General features: G+C 43.9%; 1 protein-coding gene across 2 annotated transcripts in view; it reads right to left on the bottom strand.

Annotated features, from left to right (window-relative positions):
• Positions 1-22,918, bottom strand: part of PLCB1 (phospholipase C beta 1) — a 616,791-nt gene extending 593,873 nt beyond the window's left edge. For both annotated transcript variants that reach the window (XM_004593350.2, XM_004593351.2), the window contains exons 1-2: positions 22,780-22,918; positions 7,160-7,237 (exon numbers count right to left, since the gene is read on the bottom strand). In XM_004593350.2, the coding sequence (XP_004593407.2) occupies positions 7,160-7,237; positions 22,780-22,878 (177 nt within the window). In that variant the 5' untranslated portion in view covers positions 22,879-22,918. The remainder of the gene's footprint in view (positions 1-7,159; positions 7,238-22,779) is intronic.
• Between the last annotated feature and the right edge of the window lie 3,205 nt (positions 22,919-26,123).

Below are 26,123 nucleotides of genomic sequence, written 5' to 3' on the forward strand. Positions count from 1 at the left end.
CAAGTCCCTGGTGACGTGAAGAGAAAAACCAGGAAAAAAAATCCCCATAAGTGAAGGGTCACTGCACCTTCAAAGCAGCACCCTCATGGTCCTTAGCCATTATTTAAGGACAATTGCTTAGCCAGACATCAACTGTATAGCAACAATTACAATCACCAGCAAGAACTGAGAGTTTATAAATTAGCACACATGTGAGGCACTCCATGTTCACCATGTAACCTCCCAACAATGTTAAGAAAGCAGTTCTTTTTTTAATTGTTATTTATTTTTATTAAAAAGTCAGATATATAGAGAGGAGGAGAGACAGAGAGGAAGATCTTCCAACCGATGATTCACTCCCCCAAGGGGCTGAAATAGCTGGAGCTGAGCTGATCTGGAGTCAGGAACCAGGAGCTTCTTCTGGGTCTCCCACATGGATGCTGGGTCCCAAGGCCTTGGGAGGTCCTCGACTGCTTTCCCAGGTCACAAACAGGGAGCTGGATTGGAAGTAGGGCTGCCAGGACATGAACAGGCACCCAAATTGGATCCCAGTATGTACAAGGTGAGAACTTTAGCTTCTAGGCTACCGTGCTGGGCCTGCAGCTCCCCTTTATCACCAACTGAAGCGAGTCTTAGATTCCCTGGAGCTGAGTCACTACACACAGGACAGAGTCAGAATTCAATCCTGCCTCTGCCACAAGAACTTCACAGCTGGCTCGCTTACCAGGCTTCGGGTTTCCCACTGGAGCACTGTGTCAAGAAAAACAGGCCTGGCTTAAAACAACCTATTTAATTAACATGTTCCACTGCCTCAATCAAGGAATCTTTTGACCATCCTTAATCAGCAGGTATTTATATCAATTTGTTCAGCAATATGCATTTGTGTGAAACAGTTCCGAATGAAGCAGTTTATTTTACTGGTGGCGCTAGGATGCACTGGAAGGTAGGGGAAGGAGAGAATAAGGAAGCCCGTCAAAAGTCAGTTTCCATTGAGAATGATCAGATTCAATTCACTGAACAGCTCTGGGAAACAATACAGAGCCTGCAGCTTTGAATTATCCCACCTGAGAGGGGACAAAGCTGGGTTCAAGTTCAAGTGATCAGAATGAATATTAACTGCTAGAAGTTCTGGACTTAGGTAACAAAGTGAACTAAAATGGGCAGAATAAAGAATACAGGTGGGGGATGGCACCAGAAGTCCACCCAGTGCTCCGTGCTCTGGCAAAGGCAAGGGCATACGATATCACTGCCTGCACTCGAGGCCCTGAGATCACCAGCAATGGTGAAGAGAATCATGGGGTAGTACAGCGTGACACTGATGGTTGGCTAGTTTCCCCAGCCAAGGCACGACAACAGCCCTCACTAAGCAATTTCAGGTGAATTTTGTGGTTTTCTAAGGTAATTTCTGTTATTGCTTCAGACTCGAAGGGACACTACTAAATAAAAAGGGCCTGAGACCACAGTCTTAACCTGCACTCACTCCAGTGTGCAGAAGCACTAGCTCAGTAACTCACTGCCTCACCCCCACTCACCATCTGCAGGAAGCGTTAAATTGGTGTTCCTGGCATACACCACAGAACTGTGTCTCGAGGCTGGATCTCCTGGTTCAACAATTACAAATAAAATGTGTGGTACACAGGGGTTCTTTAGAGAGACCAGTGGGTTTTTGCTTTATTTTGCTTTTAGTTTGCTTATTTTTTCAATAGGAAATCATTACATTGCCTTGTTGGGTTTTATGAAACACTGTTCAAACTTCAATTCATGTTGAAAGATGCCATCATAGCTCAAGTAAACATTGAGCTGTTAAGCTTTGCTATTGAGCTCTACGTAGAAAATTTAATTTACCCTAAGAGTTGACCTATCATTGCCATCAATAGAGATACTAACTGTTACTCTGTCTGCACAGAATGTCACATAATGTCTCATGGAAATTCAGAGTCAAGAGCAAGATGGCATATGGTACAGCAGAAGCTGCCTGTCCCACGTCCCTGGAAAGAATGAAACATGCAAGCAGAAATTCTTGTCTAGGGATCCCGAGTAAAGCAAAAGAGGATGTGTTGGATCAGAACACTTGAAAGAAGAAAATACATGGGAGAAGAATGACGTGGGACATAACAACCCACAAGTTCTCGGGTCTACAGCCGGGGAAGGTGACCTGCGGGCCAGCCAAGCCAGGCTGGGATCTGTCCCATGAGCGGTGAGGGGGCCTCAGCATGAGTCCCCCTGCCATGGCAGCTCCCACCTTCCACACCCTGCTCACTCCAAGGCAGAGAGAGGGCACCTTCCCAGCAGCGACAAGCAGAAAGTACAAGGAGCCACAGACTTCCATAACCACCCAATTGAAGAAATTCAATTTAGAGCTGCACCTACTGACAGCTCTCAGACACAGTATACTGCTACATGGGTCAAAAATCCAGATTAGTAAAGGTGATGATGATAAGGAGGCTATATGGGGAAGGTTGTAACACAAAAGGAATAAGAAGTTAATCGTGACTATAGCAAACTTTAAAGTTTTAATTCATCTTTTCTCCTGAGTAAATTCCATGTGAAAAAATATTAAAGATCTTCATAAAGAAGAAAGAATTGGTAGCATTTATAACAATGATAACAATCATAAAAAGATTAACTTCTGATACACAAAGAACAACACACAGAAAGGCAAGCTATAGAGAGAAGAGGGGAAAAATGATGACAAACTGAACGAGCAGACATCCAGTTTAACAGTGCACAAGACGTGGCAAATTAAATCTGAGATAAGATGGCTACAATGGTTTCCCAGCAATTAAAAATGTTTCCTAATAGAGAAAACAATTCCCCTAACCTAAGACGAGTGGGGTTGTAAAATGGCACAGTCATTAACTGAGATGTGGTGCATGTATAGTTTTCAAATCAGCAGCTGCACTTCTAAGCACCTCCCTTCGGGAGTCCGTGACCCATATACCCAGAGTGGAGTACACAGGCTTACCACTGCCCTGCTTGCTGGGATTACTTCCCACAACTCCTAGGGCAAAAAGAAATAAATACAAACTCCAAGAGTCCATCTGTGACATTCTTTTCAGCAAATATAACTTGATAATTCATCCTTTGGGATACGTCAGAACAATTTAAAAGAATGAAGCATATACAGAATGTACTTAAATGAAGAGTTCTCTAAGACATACCATAAAGTGAGAAGTTGTGAACAGCAATAATGATATTATTTAAGCTAATGCATGAGAGAAACAAAATATGTCCATAATACATATTCATATATTCACTACCGTGAGATCTAGTAAGCATCATGAAAATGTAAATTCTCCAAAAATTACATTTATGTAGACACAAAGGAGGCTGAAACTTAAGGATATTCCTACTGCTCTGCTCTCTTAGAAACAGAATATATTTTTGGTCTGCAAAGTTAAAAATAAATGAAATGTGCAACAAAAGATTGAGTATATAGGAGTCCTTTTCAAATGTGTCCTCTGCCATTCCTTTCTCGATACACTCTGCCCCTTCGCCCTCCCCTCCCCGGGACTACAAGGAAGAGCTAACTGAGTGACACTCAACTCCTGGATCCGACCTGCTAGTGGCTGCTTTTGTTTTTACACCAACTTCGGCACTCACGCAGGGCATCGGGTTCCACGGCAGAGGGCTCCTCTGTGGCCTGACACTCTGGCAGGGTGCATTTTGAAAACTTCTTTATTTTTAACTCCTCCCCCATTTTTTAAATTCTTCTTCTTTCACCTTTCCTTCAAAATTACGATGTGGATTCCTGTAGCTCACAAGATTTTCACAGCTAACGCTTCCTGTTTTGGTTTCCGGTGCCCATGTGGCATAGACCCAAAGAAAAACCACAGCCTCACGCAGGCAGCCTGCAAGTATTCAGGCTGTGCTGTGCCGGGGCTCCCTCCCACCCAGACACAGAAATAAGCTCAGCCTCTTGTCATCAGCTCCACCACCCTAGGAAAACCATCATCTGAAAACAGTCGCATGCAGAAACCTGCTTTTCCTAATTACATCCAATACAATTTTTTTTCAGAGCCAACCAGAAAGCAGAAAAAAATCTTTACAAGAAGCCCAGAACAAGTATGAAATCTGAATATTAATCCCTAAGAATGATGTTCATAACAATCTGTTCCATCAAGCTCAAACCTGCTCCAGGTTTCAGGGAGGCGCAGTTTCCTAACTAAAAATGACTTGAAAACTCTTGTTTTCAATGATGAATTCCTTCACATGTGGTTTATATTTTTGTCACCTTCCATGTCTGTGATTTCAAAGGAAAGGAGAGCTTTGCAAGAGACAGCGACTTAGAACCAATGCCCCGTACATGGTACGCTATAGACATGTACAGAGAAGGACACTGGGGAGGGGGGGGCTGACATTGAGAAAGGTGACATTTTTCCAAGAAGATGGCGCTGTTGTCCTAAGGCTCTTTTAGGGGTTCCTTGCAGTTCACCTATGACCATCATGGACCAAAGGGAAAACTCACAGGAAAAAACGGCCAGAAGGAGAAGAGAAGTGAATTACCACAAATACCTAAGAAACCTTCACTTCTAACAGAAAATGATACAGGAAATCAATGAATCTACAAGTATCGCATTTCTTCTCTGATGTGATCTCTATGATACACCAGGTCTTCAAAAAGTGTTGGAAAATGTGGATGGAAAAGCTATACATGGATTTGCAAAAATTTTTGGCCAAAAAAGTAACTTTTCTATTTACTATTTCTTTTGATTACCTACTAGAGAGAGATAGAGAACTTTGATTCCCTGGTTCACCTTCCGGATGTCTGAAAGTGCCAGGGATGAGCCAGACCAAAGCGTGGGACTGAGACCTCAATGCAGGTCTCCCACATGAGTTGAGGGAAGCCACCTACAGCAGCCGTCATCATCGCATCCCAGGATGGGCAGCAGGAGTAAGGACCCAGGGCAGGGCACGAAACCCACACACGCCGATTCTGTACGTGGGCGTCTGAGCTGTTAAGCCAAACAGCCACCCTGCACTTCCTATTTAATTTCAATATTTCATGAAGTTTTGGAAGTCCTCTCAGACAAGTGAGAGATCACTTTAGACTAACAACTGAGACAAAGAATTCCTTACTGGATGGTACATCATGATGGTGACATTCAGCCACGTAAACTCGAAGGGTCGTGGGTAAAAGCATCCTCTACAAGCCTGGCATGCCAGCCTTCGTCTGTATCCACCACTTCTTCAAGCATACTGCAATAACTCTTTTACAGCAGTCCATCTCTTAAAAGTCGATGCACCATTTGTTATGTTTCCAAGATCAGGCTTCAAGCCAGAAAGAAGACAGAAAACTTGAAAGCACAGTGAATCTAATTATTTTTTTTTAAATTCTCTCATCTTGTGGATCATAAGACATATGATCACTGACTAAAAAGTGAGCTTCTGAACTCTGATAAATGACAGAGGAATGCTGTGGGACTTTAAAGAGGCAAAGAAAAATGGATCACATTTTGGCTACAACTATCAAATGAACAAATCAGGAAAACGTACTAAGAAGATAAACAGGGACTGATAACTTCATTAATTGTTCCGATTGGCCATACACAGCATTATAAACAACCAAAAGAAAGTGTCTGGTGTGCAAAATGAACAGAAAATACCGGGTCCACAGAACAACAGACAAGCCTCAAACAGCCTCAGGTCCTAAACCTTGTCTCTTCCTTAAGCAAAGAAATAGTTACAATTCCTCTTTGAGGGGAGCTTAAATGAGCTGCCATGAATTATTTAAAACCCTCAAAATATCTTTTGTAGCTTTTATAGAAGTTTGATTTACAAGTTGAAGAATCGAACTGACAGTTTGGTCTCTCATACAAATACCCAACCTTTAGAAATGCTGTAGGCATTATAAATACATCTTTCATGAATATAGCCTCACCAGTTCTAAAAATAGCTTCTAGGAGGAGGGAGAAAAAACAAAACAAAACCGAAAAACCCCATTCAAGCCATTGTTTTATGCATAACAGCAGGAAACCAAACAGAATGTCTAAGCCAAAATGCTTAACACACCCAGTAATAAACATGAACATGCAGCATGAATTCTTGCTCTGCTGCAGCTTTGAGAGTAGGATGGGGTCTTTGGTTTCCCCCACAGACACACCTGTGGCCAGAGATGCTTGCAGATGCTCTGACAGGGTTTAGAAAAATCATGCCAGGACCACAAAGCTGAGATTTGCCTTTTGGGGGACACATAAGCAGGCCCTTTACAGGATGTACCCCACCACACCTTCACATGGCTCAAAACCACACCACTGCGCATGGGTGTGAATGAGCCAGTCCCAAAGGCAGAAGGCAAGAGTGGCAGATCTAAAATCTTTGGAAATAGGGACACAACATAGCATTTCAAAACGGTTAAACATTTGAACCGACCCTTGGCCTTAGAGGTTATTTTGGAAGCGTCAAAAATTTCACTACAACCTCTGGTTAGTGTATTGATTTCGCCATCAACAGAGCACTCCAACTAAATTTTTTCTGGCATGTCCAAAAGAACATGCAAGATCTAAGTATTTTGTATGCTGCGGTCTTTCAGGTTCAAGTGTGAAACTATGCATAAGTTTCTTGGAATAATAACCATTTTCTATGAGTATGCCTCTCTAACTGCTCATAAAGCTCCAAATAAATGTTGTGCTCTCCAGACAGTCTGCCTGTTAATAATTCAATAGGGAATCTTCCATTGATTTCACAATAATGGTATACTGCATTTATAGTATTGTGAGCAGAAAGCTGGTTTGGAGAGAGATTCCTGGAAACTTCAGGAATAAATTAAGGGACTCTGATCCGTCATTATCTAACATGAGCAAATGATGAAAGTCAAACTCTTCTCACGTTAAAGAGCACAGGGAGGAAGCACGAAAAAGAACAAGCCATTGGGACATTCGCTGGACTCCAAGGTGACTTCGCCACTCCCCTTCACTTAAATCTGTGCCGTTGGCTAGTTAATTCACATCAGATGCAACTTACATTTCCATATTCTTGTCCTACCATAAGGAGAACTGAAAAATACCAATTACTCCAGTGTCTTAAACAGGTAGCCCTACCATGTTCTAAAATGGAACTGACCTCTAAAAGTATAATTTTTTAAGAATTCATCTGTGCTTTTGGCACACACATGTGAATAAGACAGTTACATGCTTTGCAAATCATGAGACAACCGGAAAGTTTAAATTTTATTTCTTACCTTATTTTGATCCGTCCAGTAAAAGAAAAATCCCTGAGGGTCAGTCCTCAAAATGATTGGAGTAACAATAGTGGAGTCCTAAAAATGTAGCAAGAAAAAAATAAGTACATCCGCACAGATCACTGTAGAAAGACATGTACAAGATTTACTTAAAAAATAGAAATTGGTTTCTTTGAAGTCTTCAATAAGAAAGAAATTCTAAAAATTAGCATTTTTAACTTCAAAGGATTATTGAATGCAAAAGAAATAACAGTAATCAGAATCTTTGCATATAACTTATAAATGAATGGTAAGTGGTGTATTTATTGATAAACACAAGTTTTAAAAGGCATTGGACATGTTTTCTATTAAAAATCTGTATCTAGTTTTTCATGTGAGTTTAATAAACATTAACCATCATTGAACACTTCAAATGACTACCGTTAATTAAAATTAAGGCTTGAGGATAATATGGAAAATTACATTTTCTCCCTAAAATGATTTTTTAATTATGCTAAAGAGAATAAACACAGCATTTGGGCATTGTTGTTTCCAAGGTAACGGTAAATAAGGCCATTTTCTCTGTATTTGGAAAGAAACACACAGAACTGTCACAAATGCTAAAATAAAACATCACAGATATGCCCATTATACCATAAATGTTGCATGCATGGTATTTGGAACATTAAACCTTTGTAAAATGCGTAGAAATTTTCAGAAATACATACCACCTAGACAAAAAAAAATGTGTCACCAGATAGATTTTTTTATGCAGAAAAACTCAGGCCTTTGTGGGAACTATATTTTTCAAAGATACATAATTTGGCTATCATTTTACTTTTTCATACATATTATAATTATAATATAATGTAGCTTCTATGTTATCAAAAAAACATGTTATGATAATTAGCACCTGAACAGGCAATTAGAATTCTGCGATTGTTTCTTATTTTTCATCTACAGAGCTTGGCTCTAGGAACTGTCTGCTGGGATTCATATTCTTTTCTGTTCCCTTTTAGCTCCTCCTTTCACACAACATAAAAAATAACCCATCTGGCTTGTTGCCAGGGTTAAGCACAATAACCTGGGTAAAGTCCTGGACAATTGTTTACCACAAAATGTTTGTTATTGTTATCATAGATGAAGGTATAACTTGGTATCTTTTATTGCAATAGAATATACATGACATAAGCATACAGTAGACTGAGGTTGAGAGCATTTTCATCTTCTCAGACTGAAACTCCAGACTTTAAACGCCACCTGTGGCAGGATGCCTGGCCTCGTGCTACAGATGCTGCACGGAACACCCACCCGCTTTCCCAGAGTATCTGGCTTCAAGTCCCAGCTCCACTCCCACTTGGGCATCCTGAGTGTCCCCGGGAGGCAGCAGGCAGGGATGCAGCCCATGCATCCTTGTCACCTATGTGGGTCACTTGGACCGAGTCCCAGCTCCTGGCTTTAGCCTGGCCCATACCAACCTGTTACATACATTGTTAGTATTATTTCACTCTTCTTATTATATTTGTACTGGTGCTGCAGCTTGCTTTCCAATATTTTGCTAGTTTGCTTATTGTAAAGTTGTAATTATTTATTTCAAAGACAGGACAATGGAGAGAGAGGGGGTAGAGACTTCCAGAGATCATATTTCAGCAGATTCATCCTACAAATAGTCCCCACATCCAGGACTGGGTGAGGGCAAACCAACAATGCCATCCAGGTCTCCCAGCTGGGCAGGGCAGCAAAGACCCAAGAACTTGGGGCAGCTTCCTTTGTCTTCCCAGGTGCGACAGTCAGACGCTGGATCAGAAGTAGAGAGGCTGGGGTTCAAATTGGCATTCTGGGATGGAATGCTACATTACAAATGGCAGCTAAGCCTGCTACCCCACAAGGCCATATGCAACACCATTCTATTTTTGCATAACTTTGCTTATTCTGAATAACTCATAAAAGCAGAGCCAAATTGATATACCCATTTTGGCCTGTCTTATTTTATTGAGCCTAATGTTCTCAGTTCATCCATATATATATAAGCATGTATCAAATGCCTTGCATTGAATAAACGAATATCCTACTTTATGCATATACCATGCTGGGTTTATCTATTTATCTACCAATAGATATTTGGCTTGTTTTCCTCAATTTGCAATTGTGAATGTGCCATTAGGAAGATAGAGATTCTATTTAAATCTCTGCCTTCAGTCTTTTTCAGTATAAACCCAGAAATGCCACTGCTGAGTTGCAGTGTAGTAAGCTGCTTTTTTCTTTGAGGAGCTGCCACCCTGTTTTATTCTGATATTCTTAACACATATTCTGAACATGTAGTTTGAAAAAATAACTTCCCTAAAGATTGTGTCGTTGCATGGAATGACTAGCTAGAATTTTTAAATTCCTACATTATCTTTAAATTTAAATGTCAAAAGAAAGAGAGTTGGAAACAAATTTGATATTCTATTGGAAAAAAAATTTCAAACTATTTCAGGCTTCATCTATGATATTACATGCACAATAGTTCACAGAAATATTTCCTGTAAGTTACAACAACACTTTCCAACCTGTTCCTCTCTTCCAGAGGTGGACAACATAAAAGCTTCCAGCAAACCGTGTACTGTACACATTCCCACTGCGAGATGGATGAAATTCACCCGCAGACATAACAGAATTCTCAAGTCAGTTCCTTGGATATGGAAGCAACCAGCAAGATTCTACTCAAAATATTGGTTGGTAACTCACTATAAGAATCTCAGAGGATCAACTACTTAAGTTAGAGTAAAGCTGCTCAAATTTGTATTTTGGAACGCTTTAGTCGTCTGCCCCACAAATTGCAGAATCTTCCATTCCTAGCTTATTTCTTCACCTCCTTTGTTCAGTATTTTCTTGACTCTATTCTTCCAACCACAGCTTCTTGGGGAAAGGATCACTTAGTTCGGCTCCCTGCCTGCCACCTCCATAATCGCCTCAGACATTTCAACATCAGCCAGAACTTGGCATCATTGCCATGCAAGGAAGGATTTGACCCAGAAATTCAAAAATATCCATTTTTAATTCCATGCAGTTCTCTCACCTCCCACTTCGTCAGAAGTATCTATGATCTCCCCATACCAAAGTAGCCCTACAATCTACATCTTGAATATTCTTGTCTGAGCACAAGTGCAGGTTTGATGTCTGAAGCACACAGCCGTCTTTCATTTCCAATAGAATTCAGATGGTTGTGAATCCTTCGTTATTACTGCAGAATAATGAAGACATCTTGAATGGGTCTGTATTGTATTCTCTATTTCTATGTCAACATCTGCGTGACATGCTTCCACAAGAGAGTAGTGCAGAAACTTTGCGAGCACCTGATTCGCCGAGAAGTCTTTTCTAAACAGATGGCAGGGCCTTCTTCCCAAAAGTGTCTCATTTAATGATCTGGGGATGGAGTCTAGCACCCACACTGTGATTGGTGATGCAGGTGCTCAGAGGCCATGGGACACACAGGCGAGCCAACGATGGGGACACACAGTGGCCAAGGTTTGGGGTCTAGAGTGCAGTGACAGAAACCTCCAAGAAGCACCAGAGACCACAGAATGAACCAAAAACCTAAGTAAATCCTCTAAAACTTCACCTTTGACCATTTACTTAAATTACAAGAAATTTATTAGAAATGTTTCTTTTTCAAAGAGAACTCTAATACGCATGCATGTCTTCAGTTAGCAACAGCAGATCATGTAAACTTCCATTTATTCCTCTTTATTTGATAGCAACCATTTAACTCTCATCCCTTCCTCACCAGTAGTGAAAAATAATGTGATGAAGAAGCAGTTGCTTTGCCAATTACAGGAACCCTCCAAGAGTCTTCCTAGAAACAAAGGGAAGGACTGCACAAAACCTCAACATCCAAAAGAATGAGAAACATTTCAATAAGAAGAGTCCCTGGAGGGCAAGCATTGTGACACAGCAGGTTCAAATGATCAGGATCCCAGATAGGAGTGCAGAGGCAAGTCCCGGCTGCCTTACTTTGGCTACCACTCCTGCTGACATGCCTGGGAAAGCACAGAAATATCTGGGTCCCTGTCTCTCCACGGGAGACACAGAGGAAGATTCAGACTGCTACCTTCACGCAGGCCTAACCCTGGCTTCTGTGGCCACTGAGGCGATGAGCCAATGGAGAGACGATCTCTCTCCTTTCTCTCTCTCTCTCATATACATCCTGTCTTTCAAACAAATGAGTTTTTACAATGACAAAGAATAATCAGAATCAACATTAACATGTCTAACGCCTACAACTCTTCATTATAATGATTTCATCATGCATACACAGACATAAATCCCCAGGGGGGTGTTGTAGCACAGCAGGTTAGGCAAACACGAGGTATGCTGTCATCCCACTTTTGAAAGCCTGGAATCCAGTCCCACCTTATAATCCAGCTTCCTGAAAACATGTCTAGGGAGCAGCCAGTGACAGCCCAAGTCCTTGGTTTCCTAACACCCCTGTGGGACACCCAGAGGAATGTGTGGCTCTTGGCTTTAAACTGGCCCTGTCTCAGAGGGTGCAGGCATTGGAGTGAACCAGCAGGATACCTCTATCTCTCTCCCGCTCCCTCCCTCCCTCTCTCCCTCTGCTTCTTCCTTCCTTCCAATCTAGTTTTCTCTTTTGCCTTGCCCCTCACCATCTGCCTCCCCCCTCCCTTCTTCCACCCTGCCTTCCAATAGTAATAAATTCTAAAGACATGGACAGAAAAAAAAAAGCACAGAAGTCCAAGCCCCCTTCTAATACCACAACATAGGTTCCCCAAATCCTCTTGACAGGATAATAACCGAGACAGTTCCAACATTTGCTTTGGGCCAGTAATGAACCTCAAAACGATTTTCTCGTTTGATGTCCATTGCAGTTAGTTGGGTGTTAGAATTCCCCCCCCCCCCCACTATTACTGTATTGGGAGTTTCTTCCTTTAGATCCAGTAATCCCTGGTTCACGTAAGTAGGTACCCTGGCTTTTGGTGCACGTATATTTAATATATTTATCATCATGATTTCCTCTTGCTGAATGAGACCCCTGTTGCACATCTTTAAGCAACATTTGTAGGGAAAGCCTACTAGAGGCAAAGTCTACTTTTTTTGCTTTCTTTGAAAGTATTTTATTTCATTTTCAAATACAAAAGAAAGCTTTCTTTGGTATATCCCGAGCAGACAATTTTTCCCTTTTAGGATCTGGACTGTATCACTCCATTTTCTTCTGGCTGGTAAGGTTTGCTCTGAGAGTTCAGCTGTGATTCTGATTGGCTGGGGTTCCTCTACAAGTTAACTGGCTTTTCCACAAGCACATGTAAGAGTACTTAAACAAGTACTTCTCCTTCCACAGTGATTTTAACGTGCTCTTTCCAAGAATATGCATCTCAACGGTGATATAAATTTGTAACTCAATCAACAGAGTCAACAATGAAGAAAAACAAGCAATGTTCCTCAGGGATCCCTTAAGACTTGCATTAGGAATGAGCAGAGACCAGTATGGCAAATATACATACTGGGGTGAGGGGGATTGCTAACCAATAGAGGAAAAAACCTGAGGAGTCACAGAAAATCAGAAGTCACACCCATCAAACAGGAGCAGCACAGCCTGATCATAAAATAAAACCATAGGAAGTTCCATGTCTATGAAACTGTGTCACATAATACAATGTAATCAATGAATTAAAAAAAATAAAAAAAAATCAAGATCACTGAAGGAAAAAAACCTCCCAGCTGCAGATGTGTCCAATCTGAAATGTCCCAAAATAAAGAAAAGCAAAGGAAGGAAGAAGGCTCAGAGCAGAGAACTGAAAAGAGTAGAAAGAAGCACCATCAAAATGTGTAAATGGAACTAACAAGGATGAAAATCCCTTATAATTGAGAGAAAAATACAAGTACTTCTTGCAACACTACGTAATACTTTCAATACAGAATGAAAGCTCTAATATCTGAACACCCCAGATGCTCAATTGCTTAGTGGGGGCTCAGAGATAAAAAAAAAACTGGTCACTTTAACAAGAGATAGTTCTGCTGGGTATAAAGTGGATGTTAACTTGCACAATGAACATGCACTTCTATGACAATGAGTAATGTTGAACATTTTTCAGGCATTCAATATTATTGGCTAATACATAACTATGTATTCAGGTGGATGCAAAACCATGTGTGTGTGTGTGTGTTCACACATGTGAATTGCATTGCTACACATTTTTGAGAGGTGGGGAGCTATGAGAGTAGAGATAGAAGGGTGCAGCATGAACTAGAAAGGTGACTGTAGGTTACACTCTCATGGAAATGGGAAGAAGACGGCAGGGAAGCCAGTCACAGAAGGCCCATACAGGACTCAGGGCAGGATGCTGGTCTTGAGGCTGGATCTTTATTTCTAAAACCATATTGATTATGTTCTTAAGAGAGCTAGAACAGAAGTCACACAGACATTGTCACAAGGGAAGAGGAGGGTAGTGGGTAATAATTAAGCCATGATTTAACGATACCAGGAAGGTTGAATCTGTGTGTGTGTGCTGGGCCCAAATATCTGTTTCTAAATATATAGTTTACACTGACTGATCAAGAACATCAGTAAGGTATATAAAGTATATAGCAGGGCCCAACACAGTAGCTTAGTAGCTAAAGTCCTCGTCTTGCATGTGCCAAGATCCCATATAGGTGCCAGTTCATGTTCTGGCTGCTCTGCTGCCCATCCAGCTCCCTGCTTTGGCCTGGGAAAGCAGTGGAGGATGGCCCAAAGCCTTGGGACCCTGCACCCATGTGGGAGACCCAGAAGAGACTTATGGCTCCTGACTTTGGATCAGCTCAGCTCTGGCTATTGCTGCCACTAGGGGAGTGAACCAGAGGACAGAAGATCTTTCTTCTTCTGTAAATTTGATTTTCCAATAAAAATAAACAAACCTTTAAAAATAAATAAGTAAAAATAGGTGTATAACACCCCCATACATCAAAGCAGTAATGAAATTTTCCTGTGTTTCCACATCCTGCATAAGATAGGCAAAAATAGTTATTTTGAAAAGAGTAGCCAAACACAGACCCAACCTCATTTGCATGAATCATCCAAAATCAGGGAGATGCTTTAAAATCAGTTTGCATTCATTGGAACTCTACTAATAAAGTTCTCTGTTACCAAAAGGGACATCATGGTGGATCAATTTTAAGACATACTTTTTTAAATTAAGATTTTAGATCTAGTAAATTATGCATCCTTGGAAAAGTCTCTCATTCACTAACCTCAACTTACTTCTCTGTAAAATGGAGAACAGTTGCTCTTTTTCTCACCATCCAAGATGTTTGATAACTACATGGAGATGGACATAAAGGAATAATGAATATGTGTGCAAAAGGCTCACTTTCAGTATTAAATTCCAAAGGCAATATCATAGCAAAATCCCATTTTCCTTAAATGTAATATTAAAGGAGAAAATGGCATAGTATGTTTAGATGATTACTGCCCATTAGGACTAAAAGCCATGAAATCCCAAAGCCATAAAAGGCTATATTGAGAAGGTTTTGCTGCATGAAATAGAAATCTTTTTTGGAATTTTGAACATTAAAGGACTTAATACAGATAATTAATCCCTTGATGAAATCACTGGAAGGGTTTGAGAAACGGGCTGTGGTTAGATTCTGCCCAAATGATCACAGACCACGGATGAGGAACGGTATTGTGGCTAACACACTCAGCAAGAAATTAAGAAGAAAACAAATGGGACCCACGTGTGATGAGACATGATTGAAGACAAGGGAAGAAAAAAGCGTAGAACAAGGAGTGGCCACTGTCAGCAATGCCTCTTGGGCACTGGGGAACGATCGCAGGGAATACCACGTCTTCAAGCTTCCTCAAACTCAGAAACAAACAGAAAGATGTCAGAGGGCAGCCACTGTCATATTTCTAACCTTCAAAGTACAGGTGCATGCATCATCTATTTCGAGGAACTTAATTTGCAGCCAGAAATATTAGCCTCAAGGGAGTCTGGTAAATATAGACCTAAAGAGTCAGACTTTCTGCCATGCACAATCCTACCGCAAGGATACCCGGACAGGCCGGTCGGGGGACGCAACCATCTCCAACACAGCACCCCTGAGGAAGATGAGGGTCAGCGTCCTTCAGTTTGTTCCCCGTCTATTAGACCAGCTATGCACTTGACAATTCATATGGGTATTTCTACCAACTAAGTAAAACTAACCTGCCAATATACATGTAATGGAAAAGCTGCAAAGTTTGATTTTTGTAATAAAACCTCCCTTAACCGTTTAGATTGCAGTATTGACATCCACCAACACTAGTTTAGGCGGAAGTGTTTCCTTTGCCATAAATCTGCAAGGCAATAAAAGAAACATGACAAACTACAAAGCTCTTGAAATGAAAAACAGATGTAGGATGTTATTAATTCCATTTTAATACAAAATGTTTCTTATGTTATAAAATAGTGTATTCTCAACTATACATTATTATCTATAATTTAGTTCCTTGACAAATGTAAATGCAATATCCATTAATAAACACATATATCCAGATACACAGAACATACAAATTTTTAAATTCTGAAGTTGAAAATAATGCATAACAAAGATTCTTCAAATCAAACATTAGACCTTACAGAGAAAAACTAAAAAAACAAAATCTCCAGAGAATATAACGAATTTCACTTCGTTTTTCACAAAAATTGATGGCTCCTTTATTGCTATACGTGTAAATAACCTCATCAGGATTTCCTGGTTCCCTGACCTAATGATGCACAGGAGGACATGGTTCTTATTAGGGAACCAGACCTGGACTAGACAAGCAAAGGATTACATGGAATAGATTGTAAAACCTGCCAGAGCATATGTAATTTGCGACAGGATCTGAAAGGCCGCATGAGCCTAATATTAGCTCAAGCAACAGGAAAGCCAACATGTTCAATGACTAAGGATTTGTTCTTTAAGCGGAGACCTGTAGCATTAGCCAACAAACCACAATCAACCCCATTCCATTTTCTGCTGGCACTTCTTGCTCATGATAACATGAACCGATTCTGATAAGGAAGCATTTAACTACAGGTTACCAAGTTCAGTTGAAAAAGGCAGAATGTTCTGTTCCGGTTAAATATCACTGCAGGTAAATATAATTTGAAGCTATTTATTGACATGCAAGCCTATTCAAGGGAAGTATTCAGGATATTCTAATAGACAAAGCCAATTACCCCAATACACCGCAGGTGGGAAATGTCAGCACCGGGTGTTACGGAGCCAGAGGGGAGATTGTTAGAACAGCACTGGAAGTGCACAAGGTATCCTTAGATTGTTTAACTTAAATCACGAATCTGGGGGCCAGCACTGTAGCACAGAGGCTTAAACCAGCCTCCCTTTATGGAGGTGCTGGTTCAAGTCCCCAATCCTTTGCTTCCAACTTAGTTTCTTGCTGATGTGCCTGGGAAAGCAAAAGACAGTCCCAGTGCTTGGATCGACTGCCGAAACTGTAGGAGACCCCGATGGGTCGGGCCCACTCCCAACTCTGGAAACAGACCCTTTGGAGGGCAAAGCAGAGGAATCAAGATCTCTGTCTCTTCCCCTCTCTGTAACTCTTTCAAAGATTAATTTATTTTGTTTACAATTTTTTATTATTATTAGCATTTTATGTTACAGTTCCATAGGCCTTGGGATTTTCCTTACCCCAACTCCTAGTCCCCTCCCCCCCACTGTGTTCCCCTATATTATTACTATAATTCTTCATAAACAGTCATACGTCCATCATTGCAGGCATGGACAATGGCAGAGAGTCCAGCATCGTATTGTCAAGATATAGTTAACAGTTTCATTGGGAGTCCATCTTTGGTCTGGAAGTAGAGATGCATACTGAATTTAATTTTTTTAAAAGCATTAATTTTACGTTAGATAAATTTCATCTCAACATACTCTACATCAGAGTACTTGGGCTCAGTTGCCAGCCCTGGATCCTTATTCTTACTACCTTCCAACAAGGCCATTGATGATGGCTTCCGGGTTTCTGCCTCCCAAAAGGAGACCTAGATTGCACTCCTGGCTCCCTGCTGCAAGGAGGCACAGCTCTGACAGTAGGCAGCACCTGGTGAGTGACTTAGTAGTTCAGCATTCCCGTATTCTCTTTCTCCCCTCCCCACTGCTCTTCCTCTCGCTTCCCTCCCCTTCCCACTTGCAAACAAACATTTTTAAGAAATAAAATTAAAGTTAAAAGAAAAACCGAGTAACAGCAAAACAAATTCAAAGGAAAAAAAAAAAGAAACTATGAGAGAAACCTATATACTGGTAACAGCAAGGTTGAAATCTTGCTTTGCCTTGCCAATAACAGCCTGAAGGTATCACATTTCCTTGCTAAATTACTAGCTTTTAACTGTTTCTTCCTTGAGGGCATTTACAGCACCTGCTGCACTTCCCAAACTTTCCCTCCACACTGATAAGGACTTAATAAAAGGCTGTCACAACCGAAGATAAGTCACCTTTGTTGTTGTTCAAGAGACTCAACTCAGCAATAATAAAAATAGTCTTGCTGAAGAGGTTTGACTTAGTTTTCAGTCAAAAATAAAAATAGCTGTATTAGATTACAACCAGGTGAAACCACTCTCTAGCATGAGGCTAAGAGAACATGTGAGCACCGTGCAGCTGCTGGTGCTGGCTCCTGATTTTGTGCAGGTGATGTGGGCAGGATCACGCATGAAAGCCGACCCAGCTGCACCCATTTGTGTGATAGGGGTATGAGGTCACAATGCAACAAAAATTAACATAGCTCACTTGGAAAAAGTAATATTCTTACAATTAGTATACAATAATAGCAGACTGTCATTGAGAAATGCAGGGCTCATTCTGGGCACATCTCAGCGGCTCTGGAAGAGGTACCTGCTACCCTTCCAAGCTCCAGTTGGCCCCTGCAGGAGATCCCAACCTAATCCCCTGACTCCGTTGGTTTCTTCCTCCCATAACTGTCACAAAGTGAATGCTGCTGAATCCCCACCTCACAAGCCCTTCCTCTCAGCTCCCTTCCTCAACCAAGCTTTCAGTGTCATCATTTTGGAAGCTGGAATTTGAGGCTGCACATTATGCAGAAGTTCTAACTAAGTCTGTGTGTAGGCTGCTGCTACACTGGTGGGGACAGAAGCATTAATGCAAATCCAAACCCCTGAACTTCAGATCCCCTCGCAAACTTAGCGATTCTGACTTTTCACTAAGATGATGCTTGTAAGACAGGATATGAGATTACACAAACAGAATTTAAATAGAAATCTTGTGCATGATTAAGAAATTAAGAGCAAGCAAGTCCTATTTGAACTTACATACGTTTCCTCTGGAACAGCTAAAATTTCCCTACATACAGAACAAAAGGGTTATTTATAGCAAACTGATCACCTTGATAAAATTCAAGGCCCTGTTACTATGGAGGACAACAACCTTTTAAAATACTTTTTGGGAGTTTCCTATGCTTCAGGCACTACGCAAAGCAGTGCCCAAGCATTTGCTCATTTAACCTGAGGGGCTGTTCTGCAAGGCAGGAAATATTGCAATCTACACAAGTCAACAGAGAAATAGAGGTTGGAATGCACTAAGCCAATTGCCCACAGTAGGATCTGCATTTGGAAGATAAAGATGAAAAAAAAAAAAACAGAACAAAGGAAACCCTCTCATCTCCCAGAGACAAGGCACCATTCCTGAGCCTGAGGGCAAATGCGGGCTTACTGTGCCTGCCATGAAGTTGTCCGTTCCCCTTCATTCCTTCCATATCCTGTCCAATATAAAGTACAGCAAGGGCTGGAAGGGAGAGCAGCCAGTTGCACAATCTCCCCAGCTCCACAGCTGCGGCAAAGTAACTCCCTTCCAGTGTCCTTACAGCAGAGTTCTCACAGAATGCCCAAAGCCCTTTACACCTGGCTCCCAGCACCAGCCTCTGATAACAGATCAAAGCAAAACAAAAGCAAAGTATCCTTTAATCTCATTAGGGAAACAGGTAGTCAAGACAGGTCATTCCTTTGTCTGGTTGAGAAGTTCAGGAGGAGGGTCTTAGCCTGACATTCATACCACGGATTCTAAGACTACTTTCAAACCACTGAAGAATTCCAAATCCCACTCACATGCCCGTTGACCCAGGGGACCCCAGACCTTCTTAGGATCAGGCAGCAGGTTGGGTGTCTCCAGGTCTCCACCTGCTGCCTGCTGGTGGTTTGTTAGAACTTAGTCAAAGTTCTCCAGAGACTTACCATGACCTTTCTAGGTCACCAAAAGTGCACAATGCTGCAGTGCAGGCTCTGGGTGGCACTCTGCACTCCAGACTGTTCTCAAGACAACAGGACCACTGGCGGTAGGGCTTAATCACTAAAGGAACCATCAATAAGCTCTTCACAACCCCACATCACTCCCAACTCAACAGTTTTGAAGATCTATTTATTTTTATTGGAAAGGCACATTTACAGAGAGACAAAGATCTCCTATCCACTCCCTAAATGGCTGCAATGGCCACAGCTAAGCCGATCCAGGAGCTTCGTCCAGGTCTCCCATGTGGGTGCAGGGTCCCAAGGCTTTGGGTCATCCTCCACTGCTTTCCCGGGTCACAAGCAGGGTGCTGGAAGGGAAGTAGAACAGCCAGGACAAAAAGGAGTACCCATATGGGGTTGCCAGGGCTTGCAGACAGAGGATTGGCCGGCTAGGCCATCACATCAGCCTCCCAGCTCATCAGTTCTGAACTGCCTGTTACATGTCTTACTTTGTCATGGGACACTGGAGACACTGGAGCTTTCCCGCTTCCTCTTCAGACCTTCCACCAACCAGGGCCCTGCGGTCTTTAACTAAGACCAGCTATTTGAGAGATTTTAAGCTGTTGCCAGTACTTACTTTTCCTCTAGACATGCATCCCTGAGGTAGGAAGGGGTAGCTATCTCTCAAAGTAGGTGCCAAAAGAAAACACAAAACCCCTGTTATTACAGATCTCACATGCTGGGAGACAAACATGGCTCAACACATCAAATGAAAAGGCCAGAAGTGCACGACACACAGAGTGAAACAGGTGGCCTCTGCGAGCCATCTTTCTTTCCTTTCCTTTTTGAACAACTGCACTAGAAGGGGGTGAAAATGAAACAGAAAAGTCTGAATCTGAGGGAGGCCTGGCTCAGCATCAGGGATACTTCATGATACAACTCAGATGCACACCCGGGTAAGAAGCACCGTGTGTGCCCCCAGCTCTTCCTGGCTGCTCCAGGAGACACGTGTGGAAGCTGCAGGGAAACCATCATTCTGCACAAGCAGCAGCAAAGGTTCAGAGGGGCCAAATAATTTGCCTCAAGTCACAGAGCTGAACTTCTGAGACAACCAGCAGGTAAAACCAGGCCGTTGGCTCAAGGCATGGTTGCACTGTCTTCAACACACACGCTCACTAAGGACACACTATTTAATAAAAAGGGGACCACTACCCTGAACTGACTTGATCCCAGAGGAGCACACAACAAACTGGGAAGCATGGAGAGCAGCATAGGCTGGGCCCTTCCTACTCCAATGAACACTGGCCTGTGAGTCCATCCCATCCCAGGGCACCTGACTTCTGGGATTGCACTTAAAAAAGACCTGCAAACTCTGGGCTGGGGTGGTGGGAGCCAGCATTTTAGGGCAGCTTTCTTTCTTAAAACAGAAAAAAAAAAAAAAAGCAGATCTGAGAGTGTGACTGGCATCTCCTTGTGGCCTACCTCCTTCTGGTAGGGTTTCTCCAGGCACTCAGAGCTGGCCACAGGGTTCAGGGAGAGTTGTCATCCCCCTGCTCCTTCTCCAGGGCGCCCAGAGTCTCTCCCCTCTCCCCTGTAACCTCACTTGGTTGGGGTCCTCAACCATGCCTGCCTCATTCTAGCACCTTAGGTCTGTGACAGCGGCACTCAGGTCTACTTTGTTCAATACCACCTCAGTCTGCAATCCAAGGGCAGCATGAACAGGCTTCCATAACTACACGAAATAAAAGCCCCCCGGCTGGACATCCGAAAACGGGGCTCCCTTTTAGACTTTCATTTCCAAAGTGGCATTGACCATTTTCTCCTGAATAAGAAATTACAGAGAATGTTTTAGAATTCTAAATAATTACTATAAAGAATCCAGGATGTGTAAGAAACACCACCTCCTTCCCCCATTTATTTTTTGTAACATCTCTTTCTGATATATCCCCTCTTTCCTCCCGCTCTTGGTAAGTCCTTGTCACGCGAGCTCTCTATTCAAACATAGGATGGACAAGGCTGTTTTATTAGCTGTTTAACCGCATCTTCTTGCTGTATTTCCTTTAACACAAACAGAATAGTGAAACCTGTGTCAGAACTTACTCCACTGTAGATTTTTATCACATTTACAGAAACATCCGGCCTGATGAGCCCGGGAAGGAACGGACAAAGGTGTGAATCCTGGTAGACGGATGCGTGTTTACAGCCCTGCCTGCACCGTTTATTAACTGGCATGAGCTTTCAAGCAAGCCGTGGCCGACACGCCAAGTTCCATCGGCACTTCCAAGCGGACAAAATAGGCACACACTCGGCTAAGTAATTGGATTCGCTACCTGGAATATTTAAATTGTTTTTAGACACTGGAAATTGGCTTAAGAAGATTAAAAGCACCCTGAAGGATAACAGGCTGTAATTTACTAGGTAGAAAAACCTTTTCAGCAAGAACACCTCAGTCTCCTGTAATTCTTTCTGATTCGGGGCCATATTAGTCATTTGGACCTAAATTTCTTTCAGTCCTGGCACCTCGGGGCTACTCCGGCAGTCGCTCTTATGAAGCCTTTTGAATGACACTTGCATCCCTTGGTGACGCTCTCAGGCCATTCATTACAGTATCTGTTGGAAGGCCAGAACAGGCCATCCAAAATCCTGGGGTCTGGTGACCCCCGGGGCCTGAGGCAGGCTGCAGCCCACCTGCCAGAAGGTGCAAGTAAGCCATGTGGTGAAGTGTTCTGTGCCTGTGGCAAGTGAACTACAGCCATTAGTTCTCCCCAAACTCACCCTCTCTGCCTTCCGTCAGGCCCACGAGGCCATCCTAAACCCAGCAAGCCCCCTCTCCCTCTCCCAGTTTCTGTTCCCTGACCCCTCCCCCCAGGTGTATTTTCCTCTGCCACTCCAGGCCCCCTATTCCGGAGCCAGGCGCTTAAGTTTGGCATCAGCGACCACCTGTCGGCTGGACCGCCGCGTCCTCGGCCGCGTGGATTCCCACGGAAAGGCTGGAGGGATCAAGAGACACCTACACTCTGTGGACTCGAGGGCGGAACGTTTCTGAAATCCAGCCACACAGATACCAAGGACTGCGGCTGCAGGAGAGGGCGCATCTTGTTCACACACGGAGCTTTCCAGCTGGACCCAACTTCACACTCCTCACTTTCCAAACTCCGAGCACCAGGCAGCCAGCAAACCCTGTCTTGCCCCGCTGACTGAGAGATTTGAGACCTTCAGAGGGTGTCTGCCAGCCCCAGCAAGGATGTCAACTACTAAATACGGAGGACAGAGAAGCGCGCGCAAAGCTCCTGCCCCCTTGCCATCGCTTCGACAGATGCCAACCTGTACGCCCTGCCCGCGCGCCCATTGCATAACGCGCCCCCTCGCCCCACCCCCACGCTACCCTCCCTGCCCGGTGCCCCGGCCCCGCGTCCCAAGCCGGGCCGCCCCATTACTTACATCATCCCACTTGACGAATTTGATGCCTTTCTTGAGGCTCTCGGACACGCACACGGGCTTGAGTTGCAAGGCGTGCACTCCAGGTTGAGCCCCGGCCATCTGGGTTCATCGGGGCTCCGGGCGGCCCGGGCGAGCGCGGCAGGGAAAGGGCTTGGAGCGCGGGGCGCCGGGCGCGGGCTCCTGTTCTCGGCTCTGGAGCCGCTCGACTCCTCTCCCCCAGCCGGCCTCCCCCGGCCTCTTGGCCTCCGAACCACCCTCCGGCGCCGCTTCAGCAGGCGGGGCGCGCGGGGGCGCAGCGCCGGGCCATGCCCCGGGCGGGACACGGGGTCGGGAGCCCTGGGTGGATCCGAGCCTCACGAGGCAGGGAAGCCGAGCTGTGCGGCCGAGCTTGGCAGCCTCCGCTGGATCCTGCTCCGCCGCCGCCGCCGCCTCCTCAAAGCCTACCATTCAGCACATCCTCTATACACAGAGCGAGCGAGCGAGCGAGTGACACACGCTCGGCGCCCCCCCTCCTTTCTCCTTCCCCCTCCTCCCTCCGCCTCCCGCCCCCCCCGCTTTCTCCGCCACCCTTGCTCGAACGGTCCTTCCTTCCCCCCGCGGCTCCCAGCCCAACTTTGCGCGCTGGGTCAGGCGCTGGGAAGCGGGGACGCAGCGGCACCTCCCGGCTCCCCGGCCCCACTGCAGCCAACGCCTGCGCCTCCGCGCGCCCTCTGAGCATGCCCCGTGCCCGGGTCGCAGGGGTGTCAGGGAGGTCCGGGAACGGTGAGGGGGAGCGGGGGTTCTGGGGAATTTGGCCCTGAAGTGGATGGGAAAGGGGGACCCACAGCTTTTCTCCCTTCCTGGAGCCCTCCAGCGCCAGCCACAAACCAGCTTTTCGCGAAGAGAAGGGTTATTTAGTAGCAGACAAGAGAACAGCTGAGAGGCGTGGAGTGTGAGCTGTTTGGAGAACCTGAGCGCACCTGAGGATTCGCAGCACGGTCCTGACGCTGGAGCAAACGATTAGGTTAGGGAGAAAAAGCAGGACTTGAAATAAAAGAAGGCTTATTTCCCAAAGAGGAAAGCAGGTTCCTCAGATGCCCCCTGCCCCGCCCCCAATGTATGGAGAGGGAGAGATTGCGGTTTTCACAGAGATTTGCTCATTTAGAAACACAGGTCCGGGGGATTTTTTTGTTATTTCCCTCTTTCAACAAACATTCCCGGAGGAGGGGAGAAGGGAAAAGGGAAGCAAATGGGTTAAAATCTTGAGGGATAACACAAGTGTTTGAGGGGAGGTGGAGCAACTGGAACCCTTACCTGCTGCTGGAGGAGCGTGATATGAGAAAGACACGAGGGAGAGCAGCTTCTCCGGAAGTAAAAGGGTTCCTTCTCAATCCCAAATGCCACTTCTAGGATTTTTCCCAAGAGAATGAAAGCTTGTGCACACAAAGGCATGTATGTTGATGGTTTTCCTCAAAAGAGTCCCACAGGGAGAAACCACAACAGTCAACCTCTAGGTGAATGGACAAACACCCTGCGGTATGCCCAAACAATGGAATATTATTCCACAATGAAAAGGAGCGGTGGGCATGCTAGGGCGCAAGAAGGATCGAGCAGATTTTAAGGGTAGGAAAATAGGTCAGACACAGGAGGCTGTGTGCTGTGCCACGCCACTTGTAGCGATTCTGGAGTGGGTAAGCTATTCTAAATGGACAGAAGCAGTTCCTTAGTTTCGGGTGAGCAAGAAAGGGATCACCGAAGGACTTTTGGGGAAGAAATGAAAGCTTACCACATGTTTCTAACTCGGGCAAACCTCAGAATTGGATATCTAAAATGAGTGCCCTTTACTGTCAGTACAGTATATCTCAAAGAAAGTTTTAATTTTAAAAATAAACAGCAAATGAAAAATTATTTTTATTTTTTAAAAAAGACATGACTTTTTAGTAAGGTTTATTGTTCCCTGTTCACTGCCCCTAGAGTCTTCAGGGGAATGTTTATTAAAAAAATAAAAATCAGCCAAAAGATTACCAGGTATCTGATGGAAATATTTGCTACCAAAATATTTCAGTGCATTCAAAATATATGTGTTGCTCACCAGTCATATACCAGGCCCTATTGTAGTCACCACAAATTGCTTGATGACCAAGGCCCCCAACTCTTGCTCTCTTTGGAGACTAATTCCTACAAGGAATTTCACTTTTGACTGGCTGATTTCTTTCTGTTGCCTACACCAAACCTGACTGCATGCTCTGTGGTGCCTGCAGCTGGCGGCTATGGCTTGCTGGGCACACGGAAGGGAGCAGTTCCATTCTCCCGCTGAGCTGCTTTACTTCAGAGAACGCGACATTCGCTTCCAGGATTCCAGGTCTTCATGAAACTGCCTTCACAAATGATTCTACCAGATCACCCAGCCCTGACCTTCCCTTTTTTCAGTCTCTTCCTTACCTGCTTTCATGAGTATTGGCCATAGAGGTTTTGCCTGTCAAAGTGGGCTGTGCTCACTATAAAAGGGAATTTAGAGGGTTAGATGACAGATCAGCTTCTCGTCTCACTGCTATCTGTTCCTTTCCCCATCCTGTGCCCACATGTTCTGCCTTATGACCAGGTCATTTTCAATTAGGCACACCATGGATTGTTGATGTTGAACAATGTGAATTGCCTTGGCCAATGGGATGTTTGATGATGTCATCCAGGCAAAGCCTTGGGATGTGCTCAAGAGGTTAGATCTTCCCTTTGGTTTTGTAACCATTGCCATAAGACAAATATTCCTCATAGAGCCCACAATCCAAGGAGACATGGGGCAGATCTAGGCCCAGCTTGAACCTTGGAACAAAGGCAGGGGGAAATCATGTTGGACCTGCTGGAACCCAAACCTACAGATCCTGACCATGGCAATAAATTGTCCTCTTTGAAAGCCCTTGAGTTGTGGTCATTTTTCATGCATGATCATCCTTTAAGTGAATGGCTGAGTATCTCACCAGGTGTTTTTGATCCTTCCCACCTGTTGCAGTGAACGTAAAGAAGAAAGGGAAGCTGCACAATTTTGAACAGCATTTGTCTCCAAGACAAACGTGACACTGTTTCTCTGCCAGTCAAGAGATGCAGCCTGCTGCAAGAGAACTGCAGGATGAATGTCTCTAACACACAGGATGAGGCCTGGAGCAGCTTGGTTCAGCTCTCTCATTGTCCATACTTGTGGTTGACAACACAAGACAGAAATGTTTTTAAACTGTGGGGACTTCTGCCATGCGAAGCAACCTGTAAGAACATCCAGAATGTGAACAGGGCCTGTGATCCGTCAACTTCAGTGCTCTGCTCTGTTTTGGGACAAGAGGCAGGTCTGTGTTTTGTGAGAACACACAATTACC

Source organism: Ochotona princeps, chromosome 22 (genome assembly GCF_030435755.1).
Source record: "Ochotona princeps isolate mOchPri1 chromosome 22, mOchPri1.hap1, whole genome shotgun sequence".
Classification (NCBI taxonomy): domain Eukaryota; kingdom Metazoa; phylum Chordata; class Mammalia; order Lagomorpha; family Ochotonidae; genus Ochotona; species Ochotona princeps.